Source organism: Myotis brandtii, unplaced genomic scaffold, assembly GCF_000412655.1.
Source record: "Myotis brandtii unplaced genomic scaffold, ASM41265v1 scaffold131, whole genome shotgun sequence".
NCBI classification, from domain to species: Eukaryota; Metazoa; Chordata; class Mammalia; order Chiroptera; family Vespertilionidae; genus Myotis; species Myotis brandtii.
This window is the reverse complement of record NW_005354632.1, coordinates 5,358,281-5,370,204: the sequence shown is the minus strand read 5'-3', so window position 1 is coordinate 5,370,204 and position 11,924 is coordinate 5,358,281. Positions and strand designations below refer to the sequence as shown.

Below are 11,924 nucleotides of genomic sequence, written 5' to 3'. Positions count from 1 at the left end.
CCTGCAGGGGCAGCTTCTGCTTGGAAATGGCTGGGATGGGCAGGCAACTCCCCCTCTCCCCCCTCCCCTCCACCCCTGGGCATAAAGAACCATCATCATTTTCTACCAATGGCAGAGGGGACAGTCCTGGGTGATGTTCAAGGAATGCCTGGCCCGCGCACAGTGCGGACTTTGTTCATCCCGGCAGCATGGCTGTTTCTGAGACGCTGCCAAGGCCAGCTCTCTGGGCTATTGGTGCAGAAAGAGAGGGTGTCTGTGCCATGCACACGGGGCTCGGCAGGTGGGGGCTGCCGGGGGAGGGGGTGACACTGGCAAGTCACCCATTGGGTCTGTGTCTACTCTTCCTCCTCTGTGCCCTATAGTTACGTTCTGCCTTTTCGTTTACAGTTTGGCATGTTGCGATTTTACCCAGCAAATATTTGCTCCACGCTACACGGAAAAGGCCAGGCGCCTGTTTCAAACCAGCTATTTTTATTTGACCTTTTCTTCCACTTGGATCAACATCCGGGGCATTTTTGTGCCTGTGGGGTTTTTGCAAAAGTAGCAAATCTGATGACCATGCTGTGCCTCCACCCCGTGCTGAAAGTCTAGGAACGCCTTGTATGAGCTTGTGACATGAACAGGCATAGCTCCCTGGCAACCCATGGCCAGGCCTAGGGGAGGAGGGACCAGAGCAGCCCGAGGCAGATATTTTGATAGAGAAAGGGTGAACAAAGTTGATTTTTATTTTATATAAAACCATCTGAAAATGGTCCCATTCTAATAATATGAAAGAAATACGGTGGCGTGGTTATACAACAAAACTCAATTCTCCCTGCTTCCTCTATTAGGTTACATGCATGAATGGAGACTCCGCCACGGCAAGGTGGGGAGGGAGGTGGACTCTCGCTGCCCTCAGTGGAGAGTAGTCATGGGGCTGGGGGTGGAGATAGTGGCAAAGCAGGCTGGGAAATTACCAGGATGCCAAACTAGAGTAGAATCTTCTGGAATAAAGCCCCTCAAAGACCCTCTCCCTCCTCTCAGAGATCTTTCATCATTCCCTACTCTTATTTCACTCTTAAAAATACAGAAGGTGCAAATTATCCCAGAGGCACGTGGGGAAAACCTCTTTGAAATCTCATTCCTGAATGGAAGGTTTGAGCTTTCTGGCTCTCTTCTGGAAAGTAGCTTTCCCTTTCTTTTTCTCTGTTTCTTCTTTTTTAAAAAAAATATTTTTATTGCTCTCAGAGAGGCAGGGAGAGGAAGAAAGAGAGATAGAAACATTAATGATGAGAGAGAATCATTGATCGGCTGCCTCTTGCATGCCTCACACTGAGGATCGAGCCCACAACCTGGGCATGTGCCCTTGACCAGGAATTGAACCGTGACCTCCGGGTTCATAGGTTGACGCTCAACCACTGAGCCACGCGGGCCGGGCTGTTTCTTCTTCTTCTTTTTAATCTGGAAAGTCAGGGCAGAGTCTGTGTCTGAAGGATGATGCAAAAATGGTGTAGTTTGCCAAGTAAAATGATGAAGGAAGTCGTTCTTATAGGTGTCCTAGCTAATGGTCAACTTCAAAATCTCTTTCAGCTCCTGAAACACCCACTATTGACCAGGCATACTCAAAAATCAGCAACAGTATCACCGTGGAATGGGCCACCGTGCCAGGCGCCACCAGTTACCTCCTCACGGCCAAAGATGGGGACACCGTCATTGAAACCACGGTGGCCAATTCCCCCGGCACTGTGACGGGCCTGAAGGCAGCCACCTTGTACCAAATCACCGTCAGCTCCATCAGTGCCGCTGGGCGGAGCCAGGCGTCACCTCCAACGCAGGCAAAGACAGGTAGCTGGACACCCAGCCTCCTCCGAGCCATCGCTCGTGACCTGGACCAGTTACACTGACGCAGCCATGGCGCGATGCGGTTCTGTGTTGCGTGAGTGCCTGTGATTCAGGGCCCAGAAGTCAAAGCCACCAATGACGTCCTTTGGAAATGTGGTTATCTGTGGAGAAGGTGGCATTTAAACTCCAGATGCTTTGGGAAATAAGCATTCCTGGGCATCTTTAAAAGCATCCCTGCTTGTAAATCTCTGAAAAAGGGATTTCTATTTTTAACCCGTTAGCCATCAAGACCGGGCAGAACAAAGGGCACAAAAGGGAAGGGTGGCTGCTGCACTTTGCCTTACTCGGAATAAAAGCATCTGTGGAGTTTGTCATCAGCATAACTTAAATAGATTTGATAAAGTTTCGCCCAGGCGTATTTCTGACAGGTTGTTGGGGTAGTAAAATGGAATGAACCACTATTTACCCCACGGACTTATGTGATGATTACAGGGATGTCTTATTTAATTTCTCACCATCCTCCAGCTTAAAGTAATGCCTAATATTAGAATTTCTCTGTTCCCCATTCCTGGGATGAACTATTTGTAATGAACACACATTTAAATAGCAATTCTAGTGTTTCTATTTAAATGGCAATTCTTTTTTTTTTTTTAAATAGCAATTCTTCATGAAACTCTGCCTTGAATCTTTTTTTGCAAAGCAAATCATTATTTCCTAACATGGCTAACCCACCTCAGACTATTTCCTCCTAAATCAGAATTATTCCTCCACCAAACCTTTGTAATGCAAACACACGCGTTTTTGCCTTTGTAGTGCTGGCCGCACCGGTTCTAGAAGTGAGCTCTCCAAGTTCAGACTCTATCCTCGTGCAGTGGGAAGCCGTATATATGGCCACCGGGTTCTCTGTGTCCATCATGCGAGCCAATGGTTTGGGTAGAATATGGAAGGAGAATACCACAAACACCACCTTGACATTCACCAGTTTAGACGCCGGGACGCTCTACACCATCAAGGCCTATGCGTGGAATGCCAACGGGACCCCTGGGGATGACTCCACCTGCAACCAGAGAACGAGTAAGACTTCCCCGCTCGCTCGCCTCAAGCTCCTTTGTGGTTAAGGAGAGGGGCTGTGCCTGGGAGCCATCCAGCGCTGTGTTGAGTGATGAGCACAGAGCAGCTGGCAGCAGCTATTCGAATGTATGATGTTTATTTATAGTTCCCTGCCTGTCCCCCTGGGCATTTTAAATGCTTACTGCGTGAACGAAGAAATGCTCATTTCAGAGCAGATGTAACTAGTTAAGATGACGTCATGGGGTGGGCCCTAATCCAATATGACTCAAGTCCTTATAAAAAGGGAAATTTGGACCCAGACATACACATGCAGGGAGAATGCCATATGAACCCCAGGGCCACTGCAACCACTGAGCCACGCGGGCCGGGCTGTTTCTTCTTCTTCTTTTTAATCTGGAAAGTCAGGGCAGAGTCTGTGTCTGAAGGATGATGCAAAAATGGTGTAGTTTGCCAAGTAAAATGATGAAGGAAGTCGTTCTTATAGGTGTCCTAGCTAATGGTCAACTTCAAAATCTCTTTCAGCTCCTGAAACACCCACTATTGACCAGGCATATTCAAAAATCAGCAACAGTATCACCGTGGAATGGGCCACCGTGCCAGGCGCCACCAGTTACCTCCTCACGGCCAAAGATGGGGACACCGTCATTGAAACCACGGTGGCCAATTCCCCCGGCACTGTGACGGGCCTGAAGGCAGCCACCTTGTACCAAATCACCGTCAGCTCCATCAGTGCCGCTGGGAGGAGCCAGGCGTCACCTCCAACGCAGGCAAAGACAGGTAGCTGGACACCCAGCCTCCTCCGAGCCATCGCTCGTGACCTGGACCAGTTACACTGACGCAGCCATGGCGCGATGCGGTTCTGTGTTGCGTGAGTGCCTGTGATTCAGGGCCCAGAAGTCAAAGCCACCAATGACGTCCTTTGGAAATGTGGTTATCTGTGGAGAAGGTGGCATTTAAACTCCAGATGCTTTGGGAAATAAGCATTCCTGGGCATCTTTAAAAGCATCCCTGCTTGTAAATCTCTGAAAAAGGGATTTCTATTTTTAACCCGTTAGCCATCAAGACCGGGCAGAACAAAGGGCACAAAAGGGAAGGGTGGCTGCTGCACTTTGCCTTACTCGGAATAAAAGCATCTGTGGAGTTTGTCATCAGCATAACTTAAATAGATTTGATAAAGTTTCGCCCAGGCGTATTTCTGACAGGTTGTCGGGGTAGTAAAATGGAATGAACCACTATTTACCCCACGGACTTATGTGATGATTACAGGGATGTCTTATTTAATTTCTCACCATCCTCCAGCTTAAAGTAATGCCTAATATTAGAATTTCTCTGTTCCCCATTCCTGGGATGAACTATTTGTAATGAACACACATTTAAATAGCAATTCTTGTGTTTCTATTTAAATGGCAATTCTTTTTTTTTTTTTAAATAGCAATTCTTCATGAAACTCTGCCTTGAATCTTTTTTTGCAAAGCAAATCATTATTTCCTAACATGGCTAACCCACCTCAGACTATTTCCTCCTAAATCAGAATTATTCCTCCACCAAACCTTTGTAATGCAAACACACGCGTTTTTGCCTTTGTAGTGCTGGCCGCACCGGTTCTAGAAGTGAGCTCTCCAAGTTCAGACTCTATCCTCGTGCAGTGGGAAGCCGTATATATGGCCACCGGGTTCTCTGTGTCCATCATGCGAGCCAATGGTTTGGGTAGAATATGGAAGGAGAATACCACAAACACCACCTTGACATTCACCAGTTTAGACGCCGGGACGCTCTACACCATCAAGGCCTATGCGTGGAATGCCAACGGGACCCCTGGGGATGACTCCACCTGCAACCAGAGGACGAGTAAGACTTCCCGGCTCACTCGCCTCAAGCTCCTTTGTGGTTAAGGAGAGGGGCTGTGCCTGGGAGCCATCCAGCGCTGTGTTGAGTGATGAGCACAGAGCAGCTGGCAGCAGCTATTCGAATGTATGATGTTTATTTATAGTTCCCTGCCTGTCCCCCTGGGCATTTTAAATGCTTACTGCGTGAACGAAGAAATGCTCATTTCAGAGCAGATGTAACTAGTTAAGATGACGTCATGGGGTGGGCCCTAATCCAGTATGACTCAAGTCCTTATAAAAAGGGAAATTTGGACCCAGACATACACATGCAGGGAGAATGCCATATGAACCCCAGGGCCACTGTCTACAAGCCAAGGAGAAAGGCCTGGAAGGCAGCCTTTTTCGCAGCCCCTGCCAACACCTTCATTTCAGACTTCTAGTGGCCAGGACTGCGAGACAATACATCTCTGTTGTTTAAGCCACTTTAAAAAATATATATATATATTTTTTATTGATTTCCAAGAGGAAGGAGGGGGAGAGAGATAGAAATATCAATGATGAGAAAGAATCATTGATCGGCTGCCTCCTGCAGGCCCCACACTGGGGATCGAGCCTGAAACCTGGGCCTGTGCCCTGACTAGGAATCGAACTGGAACCTCCTGGTTCATAGATCGATGCTCAACCACTGAGCCACGCCGGCTGGCTGTTTAAGCCACTTGGTTACAGCAGTCCCAGCAAAGTCAGGCTAAATCCAGAGTCTCTAAAACTTAAAGCACAGGGACATGAACAAAGAGAAAGGCTTTGGGAAACCAGTCCCCCCTAGCACATGGCTCTCCCTGCTCCCCAGCCTGGTGTAGACGCTCCTCCTGCCATTCTCTGGCCCCCCCCCACCCCTCCTATCTGAGCACTTGTTAGGCCAAATCTCACTCGGGTTCTTGTGGCTACTGCCGAAATCTAAACTGTTTCTCCAAAATGCAGGTCCCCGGGCTCCCGGCGACATTCAGGTCTCTTTTGACAGCGGGGCTCTGGCCGCGTCCGTTTCCTGGGCCCCCACGGAAGGAGCCTCCAACTACACCGCGCTGGCTCGGAGCGACTCCTCCCAGCTGAGCTGCAGCACGGCCTCCAGCGGCTGCACCATCTCCTCCCTCCGCTGCGGGACCGAGTACCTGATCTCCGTGTCGGCCAGCAACGATGCCGGGTCCAGCAGGTCGGCTTCGGCGGGGACCCTGAAAACCAGTACGTAACCGCCCTGGCCGGTTTTGCTCAGTAGTTAGAGCGTCGGCCCACAGACCAAAGGGTCTCGGGTTCGATTCTGGTCAAGGGCATGTAGCTGGGTTGCAGGCCCCATCCCGGTCCAGGTTAGGGCATGTGCAGGAGGCAACCAATCAATGTGTCTTTTTCACATCAATGTTTCTCTCTCTCTCTCTCTCTCTCTCTCTCTCTCTCTCCTCCCTCCCTCTCTTCCACTCTCTCTAAAAATCAATGGAAAAATATCCTTGGATGAGGATTAACCAAAAAAAACCAAAAAACAAAAACCGATAGGTAACCAAGAGTGAGGTCACCGTGGGGCTGGCGAGCAATGTGACGTGAACAGGAGAGCCATAGGTGAAGTGAAGTGAACAGGAGAGCCTGGTCCGAAGGAAAGCCTTGAGTTGGACGTGCCGATGCGGTTGAGTAACGTGGACAGGGAAACCAGACACTGGGCATTAGGAGAAGCACGTCTTTGAAAAGAGGAGGCGGGGCTCCGAGCCCAGATCTTCCCTTGCTTGGTTCCTCTCCCACCTGTCACTGTTCCTAAGACCCAGTGTGAGTCGTGCTCAGTTCGTACCGTGCAGCACAGATAATGGCCTCTTCCTGGCATCGCCTTTCACAGACCCAGGCCTGGGGGTGCTCTTTTTTAAGATAAAGAAGGGCTGTCTGTCGTTCTGGATAGGTGTCTAGCTATCTTCCCATTTCCATTCTTATCCAAGGCGTCAGGCATACAGATACGGAGGTTTGCTCCTCTATTGAGAAATAGCTACGTGTCTGGTGAAGACCTATGATGTCCCAGGCATTCTAAGTGCATCATTTTATTTAATTCTCAACGAGGCAGGTTCTGTTATCTCCTTTTTACATGATCATGGAAAGGCCTTGACTTCCTTTTTAGATAAGAAAATGGAAGCTCCGAGACGTTAAATAATTTTTCCAAGGGCTCAGTGATGGAACATCAGTTTGCCTGATTTGACTTCTCTAAGCCAAAGGAAATGTACTAACTGCAAGAATGTCCACTTTACCCCAAATGCAGAATTATGTCATTCTAAATGTAAAAGGTTTTTGAGGGGGGCAGGGGGAAAGAGATCAACCAAAGGCCTTGTATGCATGCATATAAGCATAACCAATGGACACAGACACTAGGGGGGTGAGGGCATGTACTGGGGGGTGGGAGTGGCCAGGGAGAGGTCAATGGGGGAAAAAGGAGACATATGTACTACTATATGTAATACTTTAAACAATAAAAGAATTAAAAGAAAAGAAGGTTTTTGAGCAGGGAGGAAGAGAGCCGCCACCAAGCCGGCACACCCTTCAGATCATAAATAAATAAAATAATAATGAAATTATGTTAAATAAAATCATAACTATGTTAAAGTCGCTGATAATAAGCTGGTGACTTGGCTTCTCTTTGAACAACTCCAATTCAATGTGGATGGCACATTGGAAACGATTAGGAGAAGCTGGGAGAGGGAGAGACCAGAAATACACTTTCACTTTTCTTTTGCCCAAAATGACTAAGGCCAAGGGAAAGGGAGAGGCCCCCGCTGTATGTCCTCTAGGCCTTGGAGAAAACAGAGTTGTTCCTTTGGCCACATACATGCGAACCTACAGGAAAGGTGATCTGGCAGACGTATCAGGGGATGGGCACTGTTCAGAAAGGAACGCCCACAAATGCCACCAGGAACCACTGGCAGAGTCTACAGTATCAGCCAGCACGCAGGGGGCATTGTTGTAAACAAACAAGTCAAGGGCAAGGTTCTCACCAAGAGAATAAAGGTACGTATTGAGCTTATTAAACACGCGAAGAGCCGAGATAGCTTCCTGAAAGGTGTACAGGGAAATGATCAGAAAAAGAAGGAAGCCAAAGGGAAAGGCTCCTCCTGCCAGAGAAACTCTGTGGGAACCAATGGAAAGGGGCCTGAGCTGCTGGAACCCCTCCCTGGGAATTCATGGCATGGTGAGTGGAAAATAATAATAATCATAAGAGACCTCTGTCCTGATAAAAATGTTTCTCTTAATTAAGTAGAAGTGTGGTGTCCCCTCCCCCCAAAAAATATTTAAATAAAATTTTGTGTCCTAAAAAAGAAAAAAGAAAGAAAAGAAAGAAATACACTTTGCAAAGCCCTGCAGTTCTGAGTGTCATCTAATGCCCGTGAGAACCAGCCAGTGTTTTCCATCCTGGCTGCACGGTAACAGCATCGGAGACCTTTCATAACGTCCAGAACCCAGGCCCCACTGAAGACCAGTGAAGTCGAGTTGCTGGGAATGGAGACTGGATAGGAGTAGTTTGTAAAAGCTCCCCAGTCGGTTCTAACATGCTCCAGGGTAAAGTGCCATTGACACAGCCCCCCACACTCATCAGTCCAGGAGGCACCACCGTAGTTTGTATGCAACACTACATGATCATGGAAAGGCCTTGACTTACCAATAAGAGAACTATATTTAGAAAGTTCTACGTGTTTCCTGAGGCTGAGAATTGTATAGTATATTTTGGGAGGATTTCTATTAGAGATGACTAAAGGTTTAAAAGCTTAGCCTGGCCAATGTGGCTCAGTGGTTGAGCATTGACCCATGAATCAAGAAGTCACGGTTTGATTCCTGGTCAGGGCACATGCACAGGGTTTCGGGCTCAATCCCTAGTAGAGGGCATGCAGCAGGCAGCTGATCAATGATTCTCTCTCATCATTAATGTTTCTCTCTCTCCCTCTCCCATCCTCTCTCTGAAATCAATTAAAAGTATTTTTAAAAAACAAAATTTTGAAAGCTTAGAGCTTGAAAGAATGAACTTCGGTTGAATTCATTCCTTCAGAGGACTTCATTCTGTGCCTTAACGCAGAAACAACATTGAACAATCCGTGATTGTTTCCAACACAGTCTAGCATGTACGGGGCGAGATAAATTTCAGGGCATGTGAGAATGTCTGGTTGGCTTGCACATGCTGTTTGATGTATTCCTTGTTCACAGCATCCGGGATCTGGGACAATTGCAAAGACACAAAGTAAACCTCTCACAACTGTTTATCGTTCATCATTTCCTAGTTGCTTGTGCACCCGGAAGAGTGACGATCCAAGAAGACCCCCCTGGCCACCTGTCTGTGTCTTGGTCCAATGTGGACCTGGGTGATTACTACGTGGCCTTTGTGAAGAGTGACGACGGCTTGGAAGTTCACTGCAACACATCCCTCCCCCGGTGCGACTTCCCCTCTGAATGTGGCTTCACTTACTTCATCAGCGTTTTTGCCTATAACAGGGCGGGGCAGAGTCCTTTGGGTGATGTGTTCAATTACACCACAGGTAAGTCACACCTGACGCTTGTAAAGGGGGATCCGAGTCCACTACACAGAGCAGTAAAATGGATCACCGGTTACATAGCCCCGCTGGGGGCTACCCTAGGGCCAAGAACGGAAAGTGGATCTCTCCTTTCACATTCTTTCCGGGCTAGGAAGTTTTGGCTCCCTGGACCAAAGCTTAACCAGAATGCAAGGGTTTGGAGTGAAAAGAGGGGAAAGAATGTAGTTGTCCAACCCCGCTCTGAAAAATGGACCCCTCCGCCCAGGTGTTCAGCTCTTTCGTGAGGTGTCCAGGGGATGCAATCCTTATGTCTCAGGAATTCACTCCTTCCCCCAAACCAGGAAACAGATGCAAAGATGCTACCTGGTGTGGAGGGCTTTGCAGAGGGACGCCTGGGTTCAGGCCCTAAGTTGAGCACCTAGTTATTTGTAAACTGGGGACAATTATGTCTACCTTGCAAGTTCCTCTGTATCCCCCACTGCCAAATGGGACAAATAACGGGAAGATGAATATGATAGGTCTTTGCATGAGACAAGGCACAATGCAAGCATTTTTATTATCATCGTTATTACTGTCACTATTTAACCTCCTCCACTAGGCTTGGATCTCCTATGGAACAGGGATGATGTTCTATTTATCTCTTCATCCTCAATGCTTGTCATAGTGTGATTGGCTCGATATGGGAGATGCTCAATTTTTGAAGGATGAATGGAGTGAGTGACTTAAAACCAGTCAACTATATTTGCAGATAAGAATACTCCAATATCATTATGTAGAAAGCAATGCTAGCTGGATTGTAGTACATGTTACCAAGGTGAGGGGATCAAGTCATCGCTGCCTTGGAATTTGGAGAAAGAGGCCTCCAGAGTGCGGGACCGTCTTCCAGAGGGAGTGACCTTGAACTGGATCTTTAAGGACAGGTGGCAGGCGGGAGGGGCAAGAGCATTCCAGAGACACTCCAAGCTGAGTTAGACACGGGTCAGAATTTGTCCGTGAGTTAGTGTAGGGTCTCTTCTAAAACCTGCTCATAGGGTGCTGCCGCCTGCCCTCCTCCGCCCCCAGCTTTATCTGTTTCAGAGCCTGGAGAGGCCGATAGGATGGAGCAGCTGGACAGAGACTGGTTTGTCGGACAGAAGAGGGGAATGGCATTCCAGCAGAGGGCTCGGCGGTCTTGGAGGCACAGGGAAATGAGAGCCTGTGTGTGGTGGGGCGTCGAGGAGCCTGGGAGGCAGGGGGCCCAGGGAGGTGCAGCTGAACAGCAGACTGGGTACAGCTCATCATGAACTTGAATGCCAGGCTTAGAGGGTTCATCCTCCGTGTAGCAGGTCTTCGGCCCCATTCGGAGCTGGAAGGTCTAGGAGGGTCTTGCAATAATTGAGGGCAGAGACAGCGTCCTGCACAGGGAGGTCAGGGTCTCCTCCTGTGCTGACCTCCACCCCCTCTCCGTGTCTGCTCCCAGCTCCCTGTTGTCCTAGCGACATTAACCCCGTGCTGGTGTCCAGCGACCGAGTGGAGATGGTCTGGTCTCCCGTCCGGGGTGCCGAACTTTATGAGACCAGGGCTGCCGACGGGTTCAACGTGGTGGAGTGCAACGACACGGCCCCCGCGTGTACCCTCTCTGCCCTGGAGTGCGACACCAAGTACAACATCACAGTGTATTCCTTCAGCGAGGCCCGGGGCAGCAATACCTCCTGTGCTTCCCGACTCATCACCACCGGTAAGATCCGCTAAGCTTCCATTCGCTGACCCCACCCGCCCCAGCTGTGTGCCCCAGGGTGGGCCTGCAGCAAGAACCACAGGCATGCAAACTCCCGCTCCCGCTCCTGTGGGACCATTGGGGCTCGTCTTACTAAGGGGAGGCTGAGAGAGGGTGGAAGAGGGGAATTGGGGAAAAAGAAAACGAAAGAGGAGACCCTGGGGATGGTGGAAGGTTTTGCCTGTCAGCCATTCACTTCCCCTACCTTTGGGGGTCCTGCCTGTGTTCCCACCATGAAGGTTCAGACCACACATTTTTGTCTCAATTACTTTTTTTAAACTAGGCTTTTATCGATTACAGAGAGGAAGTGAGAGGGAGAGATAGAAACATCATCGATCAGCTGCCTCCTGCATGCCCTCTGCTGGGGATCAAGCCCACAACCTGGGCATGACAGGGAATCAAACCCTGACCTCCCGGCTCATGGGTCAACGCTCAACCACTGAGCCACACCAGCCAAGCTCAATTACTTTTGCTTTTGGAGTCCAAAACGTAGCATTTCCCAGTTAGTCGGATGCTCTAGGAAACCCCAAACCATCTGTCCATGGCGCCAGGGTTTCCACACAAAGACCATGAATGTGGCCTGCACGCGGGGGAGGGGGGGGGGCCTGGAAGGGACACTGATCTCATTGGGGGGAGAGAGTCAGTTTTAGAGCAAATGGCACAGGGGAGGGGATGTTTTCGACTCTCACTGTTTCAGCGAATAACCTGAACTCTCTCAGCTCCTTGCAGTCCCGAAATACAAAGCATTTCGAAGGACACCTTCTCCGCGATCCATGTGCACTGGAGAGCCCGGAACCAGGGCGCCACCTACACCGTGACGGCGCGGGGAGAGGAGGGGCTGTATCGGTGCAGCAGCTCGGGCCAGGCCTGTGCCCTGGGTGGCCTGCCCTGCGGCTCCCTGTTCTCCGT

The 11,924-nt window shown here is 49.4% G+C and overlaps 1 protein-coding gene across 1 annotated transcript in view; it reads left to right on the top strand.

Moving 5' to 3' along the window:
- The window catches only part of FNDC7 (fibronectin type III domain containing 7), a 25,740-nt gene that overhangs the window by 4,474 nt on the left and 9,342 nt on the right, over window positions 1-11,924 (top strand). The window contains exons 3-8 of the mRNA XM_005860083.2: window positions 1,570-1,824; window positions 2,635-2,895; window positions 5,697-5,954; window positions 9,008-9,262; window positions 10,719-10,976; window positions 11,735-11,900. Coding sequence (XP_005860145.1) covers window positions 1,570-1,824; window positions 2,635-2,895; window positions 5,697-5,954; window positions 9,008-9,262; window positions 10,719-10,976; window positions 11,735-11,900 — 1,453 coding nt within the window. The remainder of the gene's footprint in view (window positions 1-1,569; window positions 1,825-2,634; window positions 2,896-5,696; window positions 5,955-9,007; window positions 9,263-10,718; window positions 10,977-11,734; window positions 11,901-11,924) is intronic.